The 23,249-nt window shown below is 38.6% G+C and overlaps 1 protein-coding gene across 1 annotated transcript in view; it reads left to right on the top strand.

Moving 5' to 3' along the window:
- FMN1 (formin 1) overlaps window positions 1-14,639 on the top strand; it is a 172,851-nt gene extending 158,212 nt beyond the window's left edge. The window contains exons 16-19 of the mRNA XM_056851867.1: window positions 484-535; window positions 3,101-3,250; window positions 12,701-12,785; window positions 14,274-14,639. Coding sequence (XP_056707845.1) covers window positions 484-535; window positions 3,101-3,250; window positions 12,701-12,785; window positions 14,274-14,318 — 332 coding nt within the window. The 3' untranslated portion in view covers window positions 14,319-14,639. The remainder of the gene's footprint in view (window positions 1-483; window positions 536-3,100; window positions 3,251-12,700; window positions 12,786-14,273) is intronic.
- Window positions 14,640-23,249: the final 8,610 nt, after the last annotated feature.

Raw genomic sequence — 23,249 nt, 5'->3', positions numbered from 1 at the left:
CAGTTCTTTCCCCTGCAGAGACTTCAGTTGCTGCATCATTGCACATTGTTATCTCTGCTGGAAGATGAGAAAGTGCTGGGAAATAAGTCCTTTAATAGAGGCTTAATGTGTGAAAATGGGCAGTTGGATTTTTTCATGGCATTAAGGTAAATAACATCCAGTTATGCCTCAATTAAAGGGACATGACACTTTTTATCTGGGCAATTGGCAATCTTACTAGAACATGGAAAACTACCACAAGCCTTTGTGATTAATCCTGGTAGAAGACAAGAGCAGGAGAAGTTAAGCTTTAATTTACAAGGCATGAAGCGGCACAGTCTGGTAAATCCATTGATTAGTCAATGTTCTTGTTCTGTATTGATGAAAGTCCTGACCTGAAAGTCCTGAAAATAGTTCAAAGATGAACTATTTTGGGGCAGATCTATCAATGGCTGGTGAGAAATGTCAAATGCTTTAAAATGTTTTTACATTTTCTTTTTGTAGCTGTAGAAGAACATAAGTTCGAGGAGAGCCATTTGGAGAATGCACAAAAATGGTAAGCATTCTTCTTTCTTTAACATAAGGTACTGTATTTGCTTAAAGGTCTTTCTTCTGTATTGGAATGTTAAAAATCATGTAATAGAATTTCAAAAATATTCATGCTTTTTGAGATTTTGACACAACTATATTTGATTTTGAGGGGCAAGCTGTATGAAATGGAGGCTTCAACAGTTGCTGATTAGTTAAGTTTAGTTCTTCAGACAACAGGCAAGGGGTTACTTGGAGTGGTGAACTCTGATCTGGAGAACCAGGTTTGATTCCCCACTCCTCCACATGAGCGGCGAAGGCTAATATGGCAAAATGGATTTGTTTCCACACTCCTACACATGAAGCCAGCTGGGTGACCTTGGGCAAGTCACTCTTTCTCAGTCCCACCTACCTCACAGGGTGTCATCAGTTGTGGGGAGGGGAAGGGGGTGTGATTGTAAGCTGGTTTGAGTCTCCCTTAAGTGGCAGAGAAAATCGGCATATAAAAACCAATTATTATTATTCCTCCTCCTCCTCCAAATGCTTCACATTGGGAAAAACAAATGGAATGCACTCCTAAAAAACCAGTATGTTAGCAGGAAAGCTAGGTGATTCTCCCAGACATCTTGTTTATGGTGTTCAGGGAGTTTTTTCTTCACAAGAGCACATTCTGCCAAGACATTGCCCAGTGTCAGTTGGAACTATTTCATCCAGGAGCAGTTTTACACACAATGAGCTCCTTTTTAAACTGGAGAAACTGTTTCAGTTTAAGTGCTTGTTGTTGTAAGTTTAGGCCTTCGTCATAATGTCAGACTGGTATGTCTAGGGAGCAGAAAGCTTCAGAATAATTGTTCCAAGTCAAATAACATCAGCTGGAATCAAAAGAAGTTGCAAGCAGCTGTACAGGTGCCAAAGTAACATTCATAAAACCAGAACATGATCCACATAATACCTTTTATTAGGACTATCCAAATGACACAAAAACAGTTTGTCAGCTTTGAGTTCTCCAGAACTCTTTGTCAGGCTGGATGTTACAATTTAAAAAAAAAAAAAAACTTTGAAAAGAGAAAGAAAAATTCCTCAGGTGAGTCCTGATCGAGTTTGCAGCCTCAACGGCTTTTAGCCATTGAGCAAGCGTGGTGTAGTCGTAAAGAGTGGTGGTTTGGAGCGGTGGACTCTGATCTGGAGAACTGGATTTTATTCCCCGCTCCTACACATCCTACACATCTCCTTCACATCATTGTGAAGAGATATTCCCTTTGCAGTATTGTTATTCCTACAGTCAGCTGCCCAAGGACAGGTTATCGGATTCCTGACATTAGATCAGTGCAAGCACTAATACAGAGCCCAGAAAAATACTACTGATGTGAGTCATTGTCTGCCTTTCCTTAGTCTGATATAATAGCCTGGGAAAACATGAAAATTGGGATTGGGATCGTTAGACTTGCCCATTGGGATGTTTTACTTTTTCCTTTGGGCAAGTAACCATCATGTCATATTGTAAAACATTTTTGAACATCTGTTAAAAAGTCTAAAACATCCTTGGGATATGAAGTCAGTTAGTTGCATGTTCTGTGGATCCCAGCAAATAGCATTTAACTGCCATTTTCTGTAAAATGTTGACTTTATTTTGTCATCTGGTCTGCCACACTGGCTGGTGTGCTTAGATTCCAGAATTGTCAGTGAGAATACAGATTTGAAAAGTATAGTGTTATAATATAATTATATATGCTAATGTTATTTAATCACAGACTGTTTTTCAGATCATAGGTGGTATTTCATAAGTATGCTACCCACCTAGAATATAGGATATTCTTACAGCATTACCAGCAACACTTTCAGGTTATTGTAGTGGTTTGCTAAGACTTTGAGATATCTGCAAATATGCGTTTTAATATTGACATGGAGATGCTATTATTGCTTTTCATTAAATAATACAATCATTTAAATCTAACAACCTGCAAATGAAATAGAGTTATTGATCTTTGCAATTCTCCTTTTCCTCTGAAGTGCCTCATTGAAAAAATGCTTCTAAAGGTCTATGGACTGTCAGGAACAGCATGTGATATAGCAGGGGGGAGGGAAACATCTTGATTTGCATACAAGGGTGGTGGCGGTGGGTGAATTCTGTATTCCAAACCATACATGAGGTCCCAACCTCAGGAACAGCTTGTCAGGAGAAGGGAAGCAGTGGGAAGGGGGAGCTGGTAAAGATCTGATCTGAAAATTCCACTGTATTCAAAGTTATCTGGATCTAAGACAGTGAAAAGTAGTAGGAATAATTGTAAAATCCTGCAAAAAACAGTTGTCTTAAAACCAGAATCATTTAAAAAATCTCTTCCCTCACCCTACTTCTATGTTTATATCTTGTCTTATGGTACCCAACCACCAAAACAGAACCATAATTTTCCTGCAGAAAAAAGTGTTGGAAGTTTTGTTATATTTGTTGCATATTGTTCATTTAGTTTCCAAGGTTAAAGCAGATTTATGTTAGTTACTAACCTAGGCTACCAGGTCAGAAATTTACCCTGAGGGAAACTGAACTTCCCTAGTGAGTTTATGTGTTGACAGTCTTTTCCCCCACACACTGTAGCTTTGAAGAAATGGTGAGATATTTTGGGATAAAGCCAAAGTCTGGTGAGAAGGAGATCACGCCAAACTACGTTTTCACGGTATGGTACGAGTTCTGCAGTGACTTTAAGGCCATTTGGAAACGAGAGAGCAAAAGCATTTCCAAAGAAAGGTAAGGTTCTAATAAAGTCATTAATACCATTTTAGATGTCTGGGAAACTGTTCCTTTTCAAACTCAACAAATTATACTCCCATATTTCACAGGCGTCATTGTTTTCTTTCAGATCAAATGGACATCAAGGAAAGATTATTCCCTCAGGGTACCTAGGAAAATTTACCAAAGGGATGCTGTCCCCACAAAAAGATAAACACATATAATCTGATAAATTACACTTTCTTAACCCCTTCCAATTACTAGCTAGTAAAATGAAAGGGGAGCTGTGCTAATTTGTAACAGATTGTTTCTCTTTGCATTTTCATGGTCGGCTACACTAAATGAGGCGATATTGCTCTTGCAGACAGCACAGACAAATAAAAGTGAATGCTTTTCCCAGCTAATGTAGTACACTTGCATCAAAGGGAAGCCCATGAGATTTGGGCCACACTTAGCACAGTGTTGAAGTCCCACACCGAATTTACAGCACTACTTCTTGGTAACCTGCTGTGGACATCAAACTCCCTGCCGCTGCATCTCCCACCGTCTCCTGATTTTATTAGGTTTAGCCAAAGCCTTTCTTTAAAAAAAAAAAAAAAGGCTTCAGCTCTAAGCATCATACTTTTTTTAAAAAGGAAGGATGGGCTCTATTTAATATACAGACAAATTTTACAGTGTACACATGTCATAGTTTGGTGGCTACCCTCTCCTGTAAAAGTACTAAGTGAATTACACTAGGTGTTTCCAGCCCCGACTCTCTTGTTTCATTTCACGTTTGTCTCCTGCTGTCCAGTACTAAATGCATATTTCCTGTGCATGTATGGGTCTCCCATTTGGAATTACAGGCTCATGGTTTTTAGTTTGTTTGTTTTTTGCCTTAATAAATATTAATGTGAGCTGCTGCTCTCATGCTCTGTGATAAAGTTGATGTTGTTTGTGTGTGTGTGTTAAGTGCTGTCAAGTCGCTTCCGACTCATGGCGACCCTATGAATGAAACTGTCCTATCTTTGACAGCCTTGTTCAGATCTTGCAAATTGAAGGCTGTGGCTTCCTTTATTGAGTCAATCCATCTCTTGTTGGGTCTTCCTCTTTTCCTGTTGCCCTCAACTTTTCCTAGCATGATGTTGCTTATAATGGGATTATGAAGCTGTTTCCATTAAAATTAGTTTCTACTAAAAAAAATTGAGCAGGTGTAATGAACAAGGTTTTTAGGTGAATGGAAGCACAGGTGAAAAGCTTCAGATTCACTATTAAAATGTCCTTTAATAAAATACTAAGAAAGCTGTGGTAATGACTGGGTCTACATTAGTGGGGCAAGAGCTTGCACCTCTTCTTAAGGAGGTACAAGGTTTTGCTTGGGAAAAAAAGAAGTTATGTATTAATAGGGAAGGATCACAAGGTGGGTGTAGACCTGACCTGTCTCCCGTCAGGTGCCAAGACTGCCTTGTCTTTTTCACTTTCAAGCTTGCAGCAAATGTAACAGGGTTATTGAACCCCTGACGGGCCGTGTGATGTATTTGGCTTGGTAGGTCACAGGTACTGCGGACTTGAACCACACACCTTTCTTGTTAAATATCAAGACCAGGTTGCCTGAAAAACTGCCAACCTGAACATTCAACTATTTCATAAAATGTACTGTATACATCCTGTAAACTGTGTAGTAAGGATATGAAAATGTAGTTTCAACTTGTCAGGTTATTTGTTGGTCTTCAACAACCAACACAAAAAGCTTAATCATCTTTAAATTTTACAAATCTGCCAGGGGAGAGGTCTATAGACTGTGGGCTTTTCCACATGGGTTTTTTTTAGGTCAGTTCTGGCCCAATACTGCTTCAGTTTATCTGCCTATTTCTGCACACATTTTACTTTGTCCCCCCCGCCCCCCGCATTTTTTTCCTGGTTCTTTTGAGACCACTTTTACCCTGATGTTTTCTGGGAAGCCAATTTTAAGTTGCCCTTTTCCTTGTGCATAATGTTTCTGTTGATTTTCTTAATCCCACCCACTTCCCAACTCCAGTCCTCTTTTCAATGATTGGACTGTCATGGTCAAACCATTCCCTCTCCTGAAGTGATTTCATTTTCAAAATATCAATTTATTGCTAGAGCGTTGGACCATAGGCTTAGCTGGTTCTCTTAATTCTCAGCTTTGGTTTTTAAAAAAAGTAAGTCTCTGTCCTCTTACTTTGCTGAGATAATCCTTTCTTCTTATATCTCTTTGAGAATATTTATTTAGCATTTTTAAATGCTAACTGATTATTTAAATGATTATTGAAAGGAAAAGGCTTTTTGTGCATGGCCAGTTTGTCGTGCTGAATGTGAAAATACAGTGGAGGTAAGCACTCCCCACTTTATTATATTAGCTGCCAGCCTACGTCCAAGCCCTGTTCAAGGTGCTGGTACTGCTCTTTAACCCCTTCACATCTTTTAGGCCCCCCATTTAGCCCCTCCCTCATGCCAGTACATTTCTCAAATGCTTTTTATTTCTATTCCATAGTCAAGCAATGTTGTCTAGGTAGGAAGCAGAACTTTTACCGAAATTGCCCATGGCAATTTACTGCCTCTAGAAAATATTTATTTTGTCTGGCTTTTGACATTGTTATGCTTTACTTTTGGGCACTGTATTTTATTATGTTTTATTTTAATTTAATTTTTGCACTATACAGGCAGCCCATTCCTGAATGGGGGGCAGTTAGGCAGCAGCCAGGAGTGGCACAACCTCGCCACTTCCACAGAGCCTTCCTGGCCGGAAAAAAGAAAAATAACATGTAAAATACAAAAGTTGAAAAAATGGCCCATACACTTTAGTGAGGCTATGCCAGGGGTGTTCCCGGGGCGAAAGAAAGCATCAGAAACAGCTGACAGCCAACAGAAGCTCAACAAAGTTGTTAAGGAGCGGAATTGCTCACTCCAAAACACAAACGGCTTGGCTTGTCGCAGATTGCTTGGTAGTATCAGGCATAGGTGATCAAGGAAACGCCATCCCAGGTATTCACAGCGCTTTCACCACATAAAAGTGGCTTCTTCAGCCAAACAAGCTTGAATTTTCAATCTATAATCAGCAATAGCTCATATGCTCCCTAGACAGGCTGCTTCTCTCCTGGAGGTTGGCAACCCTATCGTGCTGGCATCCAAGAGCCACGCTGCCGCCATGGTCCAGAGGAGCCAGCATAAGTCACCCTATGCCTAGGATTGCCAGGTCCCTCTTCACAACCGTGGGAGGTTTTTGGGGCAGAGCCTGAGGAGGGCAGGGTTTGGGGAGAGGAGAGACTTCAATGCCATAGAGTCATTTCCTTTCCTTTCCTTTCCTTTCAAGCTCCCATGACCCACAGGTCTTGAGCAGTAAATGGGGAGTGCCATAGAGTCCAACGGCCGAAGTGGCCATTTTCTCCAGGTGAACTGATCTCTATCAGCTGGAGATCAGGAGATCTCCAGCTAGTACCTGGAGGTTAAGCAAGCAAAACTGAACACCTCTGTACTAATATCACAGATTAGAAAGAAAGTACAGAAAAAGGCAATATTATAACAATATACCAAAAAGTGTAATGAATAGGAATTCATATGATATACAATGTGCAAGTGCATAGATACATATACAGTAACATTCAATCCAAGGTAGAAATCTTGAAAGAAGGGTGGAAAAGGGGATACAATCGTTTCAAGTCTCAAGTCTTCCTCTGTCCCGTTCAGTTAAGATGTTAATATGCACACTTGTTTCAAAAAAGCTTCTAGTCAATATTATAAATTTCCCATAGGGATCAACAAGAGCAATCCATGTATTATTTTCATATTTATGATTTCCTTAAGTTAGGATCATGATTTGCCAATGCATGGTAGCACAGACAAATTCAGCTAGTTACAACGTTCCCGGACTTTACATGGATTTTTCATTTGTAAAAAGTGGAACTAACTGCTATTTTAAAAATCAAATGACCTATAAATAATTAAATAAAACATCTGTGTCAGTTTGGGGTGACTTTTGACTAAGCATTTCCATTTATTTACATTTTATGCTGTTTGACTATTCTGTGGTTGTGGGGGGAGAGAAGAAGAGTTAATAGTAGCTTCAACTAAGTAACAGGCTAGGCAGCAAGAGTTGTTTTGTCTGAAAACTACTTTACTTCTAATGTCAGAAAAGTGTAAAAATCTAATTAGATTTTTATCAGACATTTTAGAAGAGGAAACACTTTAACCATGCTGCCCTACACTTAACCTGCCGTGAAAATAAATTAGCTGCCTGTGTAATATAGCAGATTCACCCCCTCCCCAAGACAAAATATGCATATCATATAAGAAGGTTATACAGATATATCTACATTACATATGAATAAAAACACATTTACAATTCTTTATTTAAACATATTTGTATTCTGCCTTTCCACCCAATACAGGGGCCCCAAGGTGGCAAATTCAAACCACAGCCCAGTTAAGATAAAGTTCTTGGATTACACATGTACCACAAATATATATTAAAAGGGTGAAGCAGAAATGTATTTTAAAAGCCCGATATTCTCAAGATTTGGAATGTTTGGTTTTTTAAAAAATGGCTGTTTTACTTAAGCTGAGTTTTCAATGAAATAGTTTAAATCCCATTTTATTTTCTCTTTGTACCTCTTTATACTACAGAGATACAATATTGTCTTAGGGTTGGTTTATATTTCACATAACCAATTTTGGAGCTTCTACTTTTTCTAGCCTTTGTTGAGTGCAGACACAGTAAAGCAGCCAATGATGAAATGAGGGTGTTTCGTTACCATCTGTTTTCTTTTGTGAGACATCTTCATTTGTTAAAAACAACTGTCAGGGACAGGGCCACCAAGAGGGGGGACTGGGAGGACAAAATCCCAGGGGTCCAAGTCAGTTGGAGGGCCCCTGAATCCAGCATCATGCTGTATTCATGCAATGCTTTTTTAAAAAAAAACCCAATACAGTTCTGACTGCAGCCACTAGAGTTGCAGGGAAGACAGAGCACAGTAAACAGCACTATTTCTGACTCTGCTGGAGAGTTTACTTAGTTTCTGCAGAGTTTACTTAGAGGCTGAGGAAAATCCTTGCTTCTCATATTCTGCTACACCCATCAGCAAGGCCAGCCCTGGAGCAAGGCAATACCAGCCAGGATAAGCTACAGTCATTGCCAGAATGCAGCTTCTTAACAAGGTTGTTATCTCCAGCAATGGTTTCCCTCTTCCATTAGTTCCACCCAGCTCCTGCACAGCCAGATCTTGCAAAGGGGCAGCCTTTGTTACTGTATGGTAGCAAAAATTTTAAAAACCTCTAATCTTTTTCTACATTTCTCTTAACTATTTTCCATGCTTTTCTCCCCTTTTGTTGTGCTCTCTTCTTTTCATTTTTCTATTCCTACTTCTAATCTCCTCTCAAAAGGAATACGGTAATGCTCATTCAACTTCCCAAAGGAAGGGTATCCTCCCACTCTTGAGCAAGACTACATAACCTTTCTACCTAACTTTTAGGGGGGCTTACGATGCACAAAAGCAAGAATGATTACGTATCACCATTTTTAAAGATAACATACAGTACTACAAATTATGGTTAGTATCCTCTGCATGTGCTACTAATTCAGAAGATTATTATGGAATTCCATATATTAATTAAAGCAAAAATGCATATGTTCAATAAGAAATGCAAGTTGCAATCTAAAAATCAAAAACCACTCAAAGCATACATGTTTGTAACATGAGCTATTCTTGTTTCCGTTTTCCTTCTTTATATGTCTGCAAGTCAGTTTTCAGTGCTCCATAAGCTCACCAAGACTTTTTATACTAGTATATTACAAAATGTAGTTGGTACCCTGAATTGCCAATCCATCTTGATGGAACTTAATATGGTGCTGAAAGTATATCGGTGCCAACAAGCATTTAATCGTGCTTGTTGATTTAAGGCCAAATCAACTAGTTGCTGCTCCAGCCTGGAAGCAAGTCTGTGGCTAATAATCAGTCTCTAGGTATCAGATCGCTTCATGCCTTAATTCTTGTTCTTTCCTCCCTCAATGTCGAGAATGGAAAGAGGGCATGGGGTTAAGTAAGCAGTGTTTTTTTCCCTAACCCTGTGGCACAGCTATATGTGTTTCTGTAAAGGTGAAAATTATTCTTCTACTTGGTACAATGCTGTTTTTAACATCTGCATTTACTTTGTATCATTAAGAGAGAGAAGAAATGGACCATTGTCATGAAATTTAATGCCTACGTTTTGTTTCCAGTACGACTGTGGTTCTTGTGTTCACTTTGAATCTTTCAGTTTGGATCACTGAATGAGCAATCCAGAGCAGGTCTACTCAGAATCCTACTTGGGTCTCTTCAGTGGTGCTTACTCCCTGAAAAGGGTTCTTAGGCACCAAACTGAATTAGGTGGAAAGTATTAATGCGTGTTTCTCTTTGCAATAAAAATTCAGTTACTTGTTTTACTTTGCTAGATAGATGGGTAATGGAACCACAGTTTGTTCGTTTTAAAAAAATTGTAGATTTCATTGTTGCTTTCACTGTTTTGAGTTTTTTTCCACATCATGTGGAAATTCTCTACACTTTAAAGGCTTAATGGTATTGCTGACACCAGCAACCTTTCTTCTCTATTCTTTAGTGAATTTTGACCTTCTTTACACAGTGATGAGTGATCTTGATTCTTCTTTTGAACGTATTCCCCTTACATATGGTCAGATTTCATGGTTTAAACAAACTGCATTCCTTAAGGTTTTCCCCCTTCCCTCTCTACCTGAAGCTTCAAAAATTATTAATGGATAGTGTCTTGAACAGAAAGTAGGCACTAGCTGTGTCACTTACAGATTAATACAACTCAAGAGGATTATGCTGTCCCCTCCTAAAAGTCAATATAAATATAAATGGCATATGACCTATAAGGGAGTGGTCTTTTGTTGACTGCGCAGGCCACCAAAATGTCAAATCTCACAGAGTAGTAGATGACAGCAAAACATTTATTTACTTACAATTATATCCTACTTTTCCTATTTAGCCCAAGGTGCTGCCTACAGTAACACAGAGACAAGTAACACAGATAAAACAGTATAAGATGTTCACAGTATAAGATGCTCATAGAGCTGCCAAAGAATAGAAATCAGATTGATCGGCTGCTAGGAAGAATTAATTCCCTTCAAATTCAGCTTAAAATTTACCTCTCAAAAGTACTGCTGAACAAGAATATTCTTACAGGCCTTACAATAGATCAGTGAGATCTGGTGCTTTCCAAACTACCTCTGGTAATCTAAAAATCCTGGGTTGGAGAAAGGCAGAAGGTCCACACAAGGATAGAGACCAAGAAAGGAACTGAGAAACTAATGCAAGGGACTGATGCACAGTGGATGCCTTATACGCCAAATTGTTAATGATTTACCATTCACTTCCGAGGATAGATCAGTATATCAGCCTCATCTGCCTGTTCCCAATATTCTGTCATTCTTTGGTGAGGGCAAGAAACAGAACCAAAGACCCCTGGAAACAGGCTTAAATCTCAGTGTTTTGATTTTCAGTAGCTCCTGTGGATAAAATTTAGCCCTGCACCTGAAGACCCTTACAGTGAAGATCAAAACCTCCCTGGCCATGTCACAGGGAGGGCAGTGTGTTCTTTCCCACATAGGGTTGCCAGGTCCCTCTTTGCCATTGATGGGAGGTTTTTGAGGTGGAGCCTGAGGAGGGCAGGGTTTGGAAGGGGAGGTACTTCAATTCCATGGAGTCCAATTGCCAAAGCAGCCATTTTCTCCAGCCGAACTGAACTCTTATCGGCTGGAGATCACTTGTAATAGCAGGAGATCTCCAGCTAGTACCTGGAGGTTGGCAAGCGTATTCATACATTCTTTGTCATGGGTATTTTGCTAATTAAGAGGACCAAGCCAGCAATCCTGATTAGCAAAACTGGTCCTCTTAATTAGCAATCAATCTATGATGCAGCGAGAAATTGTGCTTTCTTTGGAGGGTGGATCATCCCAGCCCTGAGAATTGTGTGTGGTGTAATAAGCTATATAATCAGTGTTCCCTTGTATTTCTCAGTATTGAAGAGCTGAATTATCTCATATCCTAATAAGGTCTCAAGTCAGGGCTAGTGCAAACATAGCAGTCCTGACCTCATAGCTGAGATTAAAAGATCAGGAGCAAGCTAGGGATTCATATGCTTCCCTCCTGTAATGCTTCCTTACCCAGTAGTAAATTCTTCCACGTGCTTTTAAGCAACAATCATAAATACATTTTGCATTGGTGTTAACCATGGTTAAGGAAACCAGGTGTCTGACTTAGCTAGGATTCTTGGCTGGTTTTCTCCCGGGACCACAAGATGCCAAATCATAATTTATCCTCATTATCCAATAATATTGTCTTTTTTTAATGGTATGGTACTAATCTTGAGTCCTTTGTAGCTGTACCCAAAGTCAATAGGAATAAGCAGCCCAAACCCATTCTACTAAAAACAGCTGCTACTGTGCTAATGTGAATCATGGAAGGGCCCTCTTCAGGTCTAATATCTTCCTGAAATGTGCAGGCAGCTTGGTAGAAATAAGTATTTCTAAGAACAGTATTCTGCTCCATCTCTTGCTAAAGCTTCTGAGCACAAATTGCTGTTGTTTTCATGGGAGAGTAGTTTCATAGGTATAATTTTTTTGTAGAAGAAAATGACTATTCTATAGTTTAGTGCACATATTTTGGTGGACAGTAATCATGTGTGCAATGTAAAGTGCAGTAGAGTTTAAATGCAATTTGTAAACCAACCCTATATTGCCATCAATGAATTCAGATATCACATTGAAACCTGCCTTTCTGCTTTTCTCACATGCACACCAACATCTGGAGAGACAAAAACGTGATTTAAGTGGCACATTCAGTCAACCATCCTTTTTCTGCTACATAACTGAGGGGAGGATATGATGTACAGAAAGTGTTCAGTGTTTTGGCAGGAAAGTGTGAGCACCTAGCCTGGGAATCTGTATTTATAATTTCAAAACCATTGGGATGGAGTGTTGCCATCTGGTATTCATGTGACACCTCTGCTGATCCCCATATCACCATATATCACTTCGAAGCCAGTGCAATGTAGTGGTTAGAGTGTTGGATTAGGATTTGGGAGACCGAGGATCAAACCCCCCTGTCTGTCATGAAGTTTACTGAACGTTCTTCAACCAGTCACTTTTTCTCTCAGCCTAATGTAGCTCAGAAGATTGTTGTGAGGATAAAATGAAGATGGGGGAACCACATGTGCCACCGTGACCTCCTAGACCAATGTACTTCCATGTGCAGAGATCCTGGCCAGTACCAACATTGTTTGGTGATTGTGTGAAATCTGATTAATGTGCCCTCGTACAATCATTGTACCATGTTTCAAAAGTCTGGTTTCACCTAGAAACTTTCACTGGATAAACATTTACAAACGCAGCTCTCCTCAAAAGCCACTTTCATATGCCAAGCAGATGCCATTTCTTTGGTTCTAACCATACATGTTGTGTGTGTTTTGTTTCAGACTCAAAGTGGCCCAGCAATCAGTGAGCAAGTTAACTGCAGAAAAGAAGGTGGAAACAAAGAAAATCAATCCCACTGCCAGTCTGGTATGACATTATGTTTTGGGGAGTGATTCTGATTCCAACTTACTTTTATATATAGCTGATTTCAGAAGCTAAGCAGGGTCGGCCCTGGTTAGTATTTGGATGGGAGACCACCAAGGAATACCAGGGTTGCTGTGCAGAGGAAGGCACTGGCAAACCACCTCTGTTAGTCTCTTGCCTTGAAAACCCCAAAAAAGGGGTCGCCATATATCGGCTGCGACTTGATGGCACTTTACACACACACACAGAGTAGCTAGTATATATCCCTTCCAATCTCAGAGCACGTATCTCCAGACCATTTTTTTTAACAAGCAGAATAATAGTTGAATAAGATTCACAGACCCATGAAGGAGGCTTTGTTCAGTCTGTCCCTGTTCATTCCTTTGCTGGGAAAGAGCATGCCTAAAAATAATCTCCAAATGCTGCCTCAGTTTTGTCACTCCTCTCTGACTCATCAGTGCCTATATCCCTAATAATCCCATAAACCATTTTTACATTCTTATTCTTCCAAGGAGTCAATTTCGTTTCACGTTTCTGAAGCAGGAAGGAGCAGATTAAAAACCCAGCTAATAGGGCATCATTTTCTGCCCTTGCCATTCTGTTTATGAATGAGTCTTGCTTGTGGCGTTTTCTGCAGTCTAGGCTGATGTCTTTTTTGTATGTGTAAAGAAAAATGGAAAAATCTTATTCTGTATTTGGATGCAGCCAAAACCAGTTACCCAAATTAAGGTGGATTCAATTTAGCAGCAATATACATAAAAGCAATTCTTAAATCATGCTTAGATGCAGTATGATATGTTATAAAAGGCCAAAATTAAGGCAGTTTGTCATTTATCAGTTTGGTAAGAAAAAACAGTGTGGGTAATTAATTTTTGCCAGAATTGTCTGCAATCCAGGAATTCCACTGTGCGTAAAGTTCTCCACATAAGCAAGGCTTCTGTTTTGTAACCAAGGGTGCTCTCAGCAGCAAATACAATTAATAATATCTACTGTACTGTCCCATTGCAGAGGGAAGAAAATAAGAAGCTCATACACTCAGTGAACTTTGGATCACACCTATAATATTTCTACTTTGGTTGTTACATGTATTCCTTCTCATACAAATAACCTCCTTAGTGTTTCCACTAAAAAATCACAATATTGCCTAATATTAATATGAAAATTCTTCTAGACCACAGTAGAGGTGTTTTCAGGAGTCTCTGTGTGATACACAAAGGAGTGAACTAATGCCAGTGGGAATGGGGGGTCAAAGTCCCAGAATTAAATAAAATATTCCCTGAATTTCTAAATATGCTTATATTAAAATATGAAATCCTTTTCTTGGTATGGTACTCCAGGAGTTAAATTTCTGAAGGGAAAAAAATACCCTGTTTACTCTGGTTTTGGACTGTTCCATTTTCATCTACTAGACCACATACTCTTTACAATTTGAGAACAAATGGAAAATTAAAGAAAAGAATTATAATAAAGTTCCTTTCTTCTTAAACACAGAAAGAAAGACTACGTCAGAAAGAAGCCAATGTGACCACCAACTGAAAGAAGACACATGAAAATAATGACAGTGTGACTTAATACCTAGCATGATGCTTCACTCTGCGCATCTCCCTAGGGAGCACCTTATTGTAGATGTTATGGAGTTTTGCTTTGCTCTTCCTTTACTCAGACAATCCACAAAAGACTTCTCAATCCCTTGGTTTACACTGAAGAGGAGACATGAAGAAGTTTGTTTACATGTGAATTATGAAGAGTTTTGTATAACACTTCCCTTATGTGGCTTTAAATGCAGCTCTTTTCCTGGAGGTTATTTGAGTACTCTATGCAAAATGTGCAAGTTGTTGTAGAAGGGGGACAAAATCAGGAATTAAGGCAATGAATTTAAGCAGCTTTATGTCAGGAACAAAAGAGGTGTGGGATAGCTCCAGGAACTCTCTTGCACCTGATCTCTGTAGGCTGCGACATTTATTGAGCGCAGTGTCTGTTTAAAATTATTTTGATAGTATCTAAAAGATAAATTTTATCTTCTCTAAAAATGGTGGAAAGTTAAATGCATCAAATGTATTCTATATTTTATTACAAATATTTTATAGGAACTTCCTTCTGTGCCATAGAAGTAGAAATACTGATTTGCACATGTGGAGAGATGAATAATCTCACAACCCCTGATCTTGATGATTGTAGATAAGATGCTTGGTAATATATTTATAGCATACTTTTAAAGTCCATCCCAAACTTAATTTTTAAAATCTTTTGCATTTCATTATGGATCTCTATCCAATATTTTCTTGCTTTCTTACATGACCACCACATATGATAGAAAGATGTATCCATATTTTGGAATTTCCAACCATTTCCTCTGTATTTGCTATTGGTTTTCGCTATATCTTTGGGCAAAATAGATGATAAACCAATTCTCTCTTAGTGGTTGACATTCTGTAAACTTGATTTCTTTAATCCATAAATCCTCCCATTGCTTCATATATACGTTTTCTCCAAAGCTTTGAATCCATTTTATCTTTCACCTGCTCTGTTTCAGTATCATATTGCAATAGAACTTTGTAAATTTTCCCTAACAAATGTCCTGTATTTGTGGTTATTAATTATTCAAAGTCCATTTTCCTTCTTAGTTGTCCTCCCTCTACAGCTATATGTACTTTTAATCTTGTCATCATTTGAGAATACTTGAGCCATTGGATATTCTTTCCTTCTTCTTTAATTTTTTGCCAAGTTTTTATTTTTCCTTGATTATCAATCATGTTCTCATAATTATAAGGTCAGTTATCCTTCTTATACTTCTTTCACATTAAGCATCAACTGAAAATATCAATGGCGATATTGAATGACTTATTTTACTTCTGCACTGATACCATATTCTTAGTAAACCATCTCTCTGACATGTTTCCCGTCTTGGATTTGAATTGTCCTTAATGATTTCTTAGTCTATAGATAATTATGCATACCTTCTTTTGTGTCAGTTGTTTCCAATTTTACTGTCCTTCGCTTGGGATCAATAATCCAGTCTGCCAACCAAACTAGTGTGGCTGCTTGGCAATACAGCTTTATATTTGGTACTGCTAAACCACTTCTTCTTTCCCCATCATCCACATGAAATTGTTGATTGTTCTCTGCCAAAGTTGTAGATAAGATGTAACTTGTATATTAAGTAATGGTTTATGTTTTGTTCCTCATGTCCTCTTCATGTTGTCTAATGGCAGAAGACTTTCCATGTCAGCATGAAGTAAAATTAGTGATGTTCAAGAACGTTTTATTTATAAGCCATCTGGCAGAGAACATACATCTCTATAAGGTCAAATTTTTATCATTAACCAATGTCATGGCCTATAACTTTTCATAGTCAGTATTTGATTTTAGAATATGTTTTCATAATCCAATATATACACACACATATATTTGTACATACACTACTCATATTGACTCTAGTATGTTGCCTTTGAATAGAGAGAGAACATTGGTCTCTTCTTATGGTACTGAACAAGTGATTGTGAAATACCATTTAGAATCTGGGAGATTTGTCTAGGTCTTTATCCTCCAGGCTGTAGCTGGAAGAACATAATGCCTCACAAAAATCACCCCCTTAAAAAGAGAGAAAGAGAGAGAGAGAGAATAATCCTTGAAATGGAGATGTGATCCAGTAAAACAGGATGATGACTGATCAAAGAGAATTAAAAATGAGGCAACAAATAACTTAGTTGATTATGGAAAGTAGGTAATGTTAAGATGACACAGGTTTCTGCACTTGAGAGGAGAGACTAGTCCTTTTACCCCCTACTTCCCCCCAAATAGTGCCTAATTGCATTGCTTCCAGTGCTCACCCATGTACAACTTACTCTCTTTTTCTTCTTCCCATCAACTGCTACCTCTATTGTAGAAGATCTCTTGTATGTTTGAGGGAATTATTTCCTCATGGCAAGTGTCCGTGCTCAATAGATTCAGATCTATTGTGCACAACTGGAAACACAATGAATGTCTCTGGAGAGGGCAAGGCCCTTCTCAATTATTTGGGTTGCCAACCTCCAGGTGATGCCTGGAGATCTCCTGCTACTACAACTCCAGGAGATCTCCAGGCGACAAAGGTCAGTTCACCTGGAGAAAAGGGCCACTTTGGAAGGTGAACTCTATGGCATTATCCTCCACTGAAGTCCCTCCCCAAACCCTGCCCTCCTCAGGTTCCGCCCCCAAAATCTCCCGGTATTTCCCAACCCAGAGCTGGCAACCCTAGCTCTAAAAAAAACACCCCATCTTTCAGTGATGATAGGGAGAAAGCTGCTTGATCAGATTCTACTGCCTGCATTGGTCCTGCCATTGTCTGTAATAAAGGTGGAAATCCATCTGTAATAAAGGTGGTTTTCAGTCTTCATGTAGAGTGCCTGAAGACATCAGATCTTTGAAGTAAATACTGTGTACATGATGATCAGTGCCACCTTTTGGTGTGTCTTCTCTTATAGTTTTGGTCTTGCTATGCCTCTCAACTCTACATAGTTATGGCCTCAAAAATTGTTTTGCTTTGTTTGCATTTATGTAGAAATTGGAAGTGCAGTCCTAAGCGAAATTACACTCTTACATCCATTGACTTTAATAGATTTAGAGAGGTGTAACTCTGCTTAGAACTGCATTGCTAGTTAACCAAATGCTCCTAGTCCTAATTAGGGCTCAAAGAACAGTGATAATGTATGATAAAATTAATTTGAGAAAAGAATACAGAAGAAAAGGAAAATATTTTCTCTATAGGGTAGGTAAAAGCAGATTTAATAAGAAGCCAAAACAAGGTTGATGTAAGTTATTAAATATAACTTGGTTGTTACATATATTTCAGTAACTGTTATAAGAAATTAATGTATAACTACCTATTTGAAAGGTTTAGTATGTAGATTCTTGTTTACCTTATCTGAGCAGAATTAAATAGAAAGTTTCTTAACAATGCAATCCTAAACAGTGTTACACTCTTTCTAAGTCTATTTAAGTATTTGGGCTTAGAAGGGTTGAACTCTGTTTAGGTATGCATTTAGCACATTTTTATGTCTGCCTTTGATATGCTAAAGTTGTAAAACTATCATTCAACTGCCCTCCTAAACATGAAATAATTGAAGACATTTTTTGCAGTTAATGAAAACATAGCAGGTATGGAAACCTGAGATAACTCATTGATCTTACAATTTTCCACGCTGAAGGAAAGCAAATTCTAAAAATTGACACTCTGTTTTCCTTTGCTTGATACACAGAACTAGGAAAAAGTGTAGTGTACATCGATATTTCTTAATGATGTTTATGTAAACCATTTATTAACAGCTATATTGTTAGATCAGCTCATAAAGATCTCATCTGTACTTTCACAAGAGATGTAATGACTTCTCTATGACTGCAAATTATTTTCAACAAAATACCATTCTGAAATAAATGACCCATATTAATGGCAGTGTTACTGGCTGATCTTAACATGATGTGCTAGCAGTGAAAAGGTATTATCACTGGCTAGTATTATTTATGGATTGCATAGGAATTGGTGCCCTGACCTGGGTAGCCCAGGCTAGCCTGATCTCATCAGAAGTCAGACGCTAGGCAGGATTGGGCCTCATTAGTATTTAGATGGGCTACCACCAAGCAGTCCAGGATTGCAATGCAGAGGCAGGCAATGGCAAAACCACCTCTGAATGTCTCTTGCCTGGGTCCCCAACCTTTTTGAGCCTGCAGCATGCTGGGCCCAGCAACAAAATGGTTGCAACAAAAAGGCTGCCACAGGAGGTGGAGCCAGCCACAAAGGGATTGCTCACAGCTTAATTTCAGTAACACAGTGTAGACCCTTGTATTGTGGTGGCAGCTGATGCCAAAGCAACATTTTCAAAAATCTGCACAGCCAATCAAATCTCCAGTAGTCAATTAGAAACCTTGCTGTGCAAAAGCCCTAACTGGCCCCACCCACTTCCTAAAAACACTTGGTGGGCATCAGAAAAGGTGTTGACAGGTTAAAGGCACCCACGGGCACCACATTGGGGACCCCTGCCCTATGGAGTCGCCATAAGTTGGCTGTGACTTGACAGCGCTTTCCACCACCACCATCACCATAGGAACTGGCAAGTTCACCTGTCCAAAATACGGCAGCTGCATTTACAATAGTTTAATATATGCTGTCACTGGAAAAGACAGTCATACTAGGAAAAGTTGAGGGTAGCAGGAAAAGAGGAAGACCCATCAAGAGATGGATTGACTCAATAAAGGAAGCCACAGCCTTCAATTTGCAAGATATGAGCAAGGCTGTCAAAAATAGAACATTTTGGAGGACTTTCATTCATAGGGTTGCCATGAGTCGGAAGCGACTTGACGGCACTTAACACACACACAATATATGCTGTAAAGTTCTTGAGTTGCATTTGGAAGGTATACTATATAAAGCTTAAACAGAAATATAAGAAAGGATATGAAGTGACTTTAGCACCTGATCCACAATTTGGATTTTGTAGGAGAGGTCCTGATACTGATTACAGGCCAATGAATACTAAGCCTTTTAAGACCCATTGATTGCAGCTGGAAAAATTTAAGATATATTTTATTTTCCCCTTGAAAACATTGAGACTTAAAAATAATTTTGGCTGTTTCATGTCCTCTGGGATTACTTTCTCCCACTCTCATCTTTCAGGCATGTATAAGGAGAATATGCTTGAAGCCAGGAGACTGTGAGTGAATACACATGACCATTTACCAGTTACATGTAGCCCTTTGGTAAACTGAGCCTTCCTGCTATCTGCCAGCAAGTGGAGAAGCTTACCACATTTCTGCATCTTATCAAAATTCCAGGGAAGCAGGAGAGTCATAAGATTCTCTATAATATAAAACAGGCCAATACAGACGATCAGGTATTCATTTGTTAAGTAGACTCTGTGATAGGTTATGCCTTGGTTGGTTGTTTGGCTGTTTTGCCCTATGTAATGTCTGAGCAACTGGCTGTTTAAGTGTGATGGACACAGACAGCAGAGTTTGAGACTGACAATTCTGAAAATATAAAAACGTGTATTTTGATGTGTTCTTGCTTTCTTTCAGTGTCTTAAATATATGAATAAGGAAAAGCAATATTGCTGTTCATGCTTAGAAAAGACCAGTATCAAAACAATACTTCATTCAGTTACAACTAGCCATATTTAGTCGGAAATACTAATAAAAATGTAATACTGCATAAATGCATGTGTTTTATATTTTGGGACTGAGAGGAGAAACCCTATATTGTTATTACTTTGTAATGTTTTCAGAATGGAATAGGTTATTTTACATATTTAGGAAATATTTTAATAATTAAGTTATATGCTTTTGGATCCAAAGAACCCACAGCACAAGAAGAAAGTGCTCGGGAGATCATGAGTTTTTCTTGCTTGTCATCAACCCTTGTACCCAAAAACTGCTTAAAAAAATTACTCCAGAGGGTTGGGGACTCTGCAGGGTGGCTTTTTATGGTGATGGGAACACGAGAAATCTGTGATATTCCACACTCAAGAGCTCAGTTCAGACTTAACACAGAACAGTGCTTTAATTGAACTAACTGGTTAGTGTAGTTGTCTAAAAACAGGCAACTCCAATAACTATGACTAGTTAGGGTACATGAAACTAGACTCTAAAATTTTGGTTTGAAGTTTGTTTATTAACCACACAAGTCTTAGCTATGAATCCTAGTGTAATCCTTGCTTCTTCCTCACTACCGCTCTCAGGATGAGCCCAGCATTTGCTGTGGCAATCTAGGATTTGAGTGGAAGCCAAATTACACTTTCATAAAATAACCAGTTAAAATAAACTATGCTATGTTACATCTGAACTGAGACACACCCCCAAGCCTTCTGCTCACATAACAAGATCTCTGTATCCCAGCTATCATTTTTATACTTGAAAATGGATATATATATAATATTATAATTGCTTCACCATGACTAAACTGTCTTTTTATATTGTTCTTTGGAGAGTCTAAAGTTATATTTTCAATGATATTAGAATATAATTTATAAAATGTTGGAAATAGTATGTTAGATGTAATACAATAGAAATATAAATCTGAGAAGCGGTGAATGTAGAAACTTGTATAATTCAACTGGTGGTATATAAAAACAACATCAAACAAAAAATAATCAAAATTGTTCTGTAGATGCATTTCTTGTAAACAATGCTGAGTAAAATATGTAATTAAAAATAGTTATCCCTTACAGTTAAAACATACCACATTTGATATATTTATGGGGGTTGAGTATGATTTTGAAGGCCAACTGAACTAATTATCTGCCAATGCTGGAGTCTCCTGGGCTATATCCAAATTTGTTAGTCTGGTGTCCTGTTGAAACGCTCGAGGAAAGATGTATTCCCTAACTTCTCCAGACAACTTTTTAATAATCAAATAATTTGCTCTGCCCTAACAAGGACCCACTGCTCTTTCCTTTGGTGGTGCTAGTGAACAGTTCTTGCCCTTCTTCTTTACAGCAGACATTTAGATGTTTGAAAATTGCTCAAATCACATTATTACTTAAAACACATTTCTTTTTGCTTGGCAAGTCCTGCAGCTTAGCTTAACATGATCAGCAGCAGCACAAACAGTGACGTGCAGTAGAACCCCTTGCCTTGTCAACTGAGATGCAGCTGGAAAAATGTCAGTCCTTCTTTTCCTCCAGAAACAGGAGTGACTGCCTCTTTATGGCTCCTAGAAGAGCTATGTAAGCTCATCTGTATGGCACAGCTGTGCTGTGTAAGGGCTAAGAAAGTGCCATTGTTAGGATGCAGAATGTAGGAATCAGGAGTAATCCTCTTGCGTTTGCAGTAGGAGCAACATACAGCACATGCTAAGTAAGCCATGCTTCCAAGTTTTTCTTGCATGTAATATGTTCCAAATCTTTTATTGACAATGTTGCGCTCATATAAATATGAATCTTTGTGAGTTCATTTATATACTTAATACATGGTTACCAAAACTGGATGTAGCTGAATTCTTTTTTTAAAAAATGGCCGTGTTCCCCTTTGTGTTTGGGACCTCTCTATTACCAGTCAGGCATGCCATACTGTGCCTTCTGTTAATGTCACCCACCCACACCCCCTTTCATTTGAGAACTATTGCTGTAATAGATGGGTGTGGGTAGAAACAACAACTTTAATGTTACTCCCAACGTCACTGAACTAAACACTGTGAATTTTGGTGTCCAATTCCACTGAATATAGGAAACATCATCTCTGGGCCAAGCATGAAATGAATACGTTTCCAATACTGCTCTTAGACTAATGCTCTAATGGTCAGCTTTCTTGTTTGGTGAGTTCTGATGTTCTGTTCAGTCTGAGTAAAATCGTCTGTGAACATTTTGCAGTTAATCCATTTCTGGGATATTTTGTTTGCTTACATTTTAGTGACAGTAACACTGGAAATAGATCCGAACCGAGGATAAACAACTGACAGTTTCCTTTCCTGCCCTTCATTTTAGTACTCTAATGTTTAAATATTGTGATATGGACAGGAAAGTTCCTTATGTTCTCCTTCCTGATAAAACAAAGAAAGATAAATGCCATGTTGCCTTGAGACTTAAGGAGCTACGCAGCCAAGCCGATGTGTTGAGAATGTGGGCTGAGAGAAAACCCATGCGGGATTTGGTACATGGGAAAGCAGTCATACCATCGCTGTACCACACCCACATAATAACTCCACATAATAGTGATGAGAATACCACATCACTGTTCAACCCACTTTTGGCAGTTGCAGAAGCACTGTGGTAAATGGGGGATAGGTTATGAGCTTTGTATTAGGTGAAGATAATCATTCAGACATTTTACTGCTTACCAAATTATACGTGGATATATTCAACCAACATATACCTACCAGTTTAGTGATGTAAATAACCTTGAGTTGGTTTCTGATGCCATCAAAAGCCAGCAAATCTCTCTTCCCCCCCCCCCCCGCATTTTTCTGCCTAACACAGATTGAATAGGGTACTCTTCTGGAAGGCAGGCTACATCAGTTTCTATTGTGGAAAGATTGGACAAAGCTTCATGCGAATACAGAACTCCGTATCAGGTAGAACAGAAATGTGACTAATTCAAAAACAATATAAAGTGTACTTTTGGTGTAAAACCTCTGCTGTGGCTCTACTATTGAGGAATATTTTAAGATTAGGCCACTAGAATTAGTACAGTGGTAGAGCTAAATAACTGTTACATATACGTGACAGGATATTTTAAATGTCCATGCTGAGAAAAAGCTGTTATTCTGATTTGTAAAAAAATTATTATGATGATGATTATTGTTATTGTTATTATTGTTATTATTATTTGTCAAAGCACTGACACAACTATTTTCTGTGTCTGTTTGAAAGCTTGTATTCCCTCCCACAAACAGGTTTAATCAATGGTTGCCCATACTTTCTATTCATTCTGCAAGACTATCCATTCTTTAACCCCAAATAGTTGTCTATACCAGAAGAATCTAATCTTATGTGGGTTTTG

Source organism: Euleptes europaea, chromosome 6 (genome assembly GCF_029931775.1).
Source record: "Euleptes europaea isolate rEulEur1 chromosome 6, rEulEur1.hap1, whole genome shotgun sequence".
In the NCBI taxonomy this organism is placed as follows: domain Eukaryota; kingdom Metazoa; phylum Chordata; class Lepidosauria; order Squamata; family Sphaerodactylidae; genus Euleptes; species Euleptes europaea.
The sequence above is the reverse complement of the archived record's forward strand: the minus strand, read 5'-3'. Positions and strand labels throughout refer to the sequence as shown.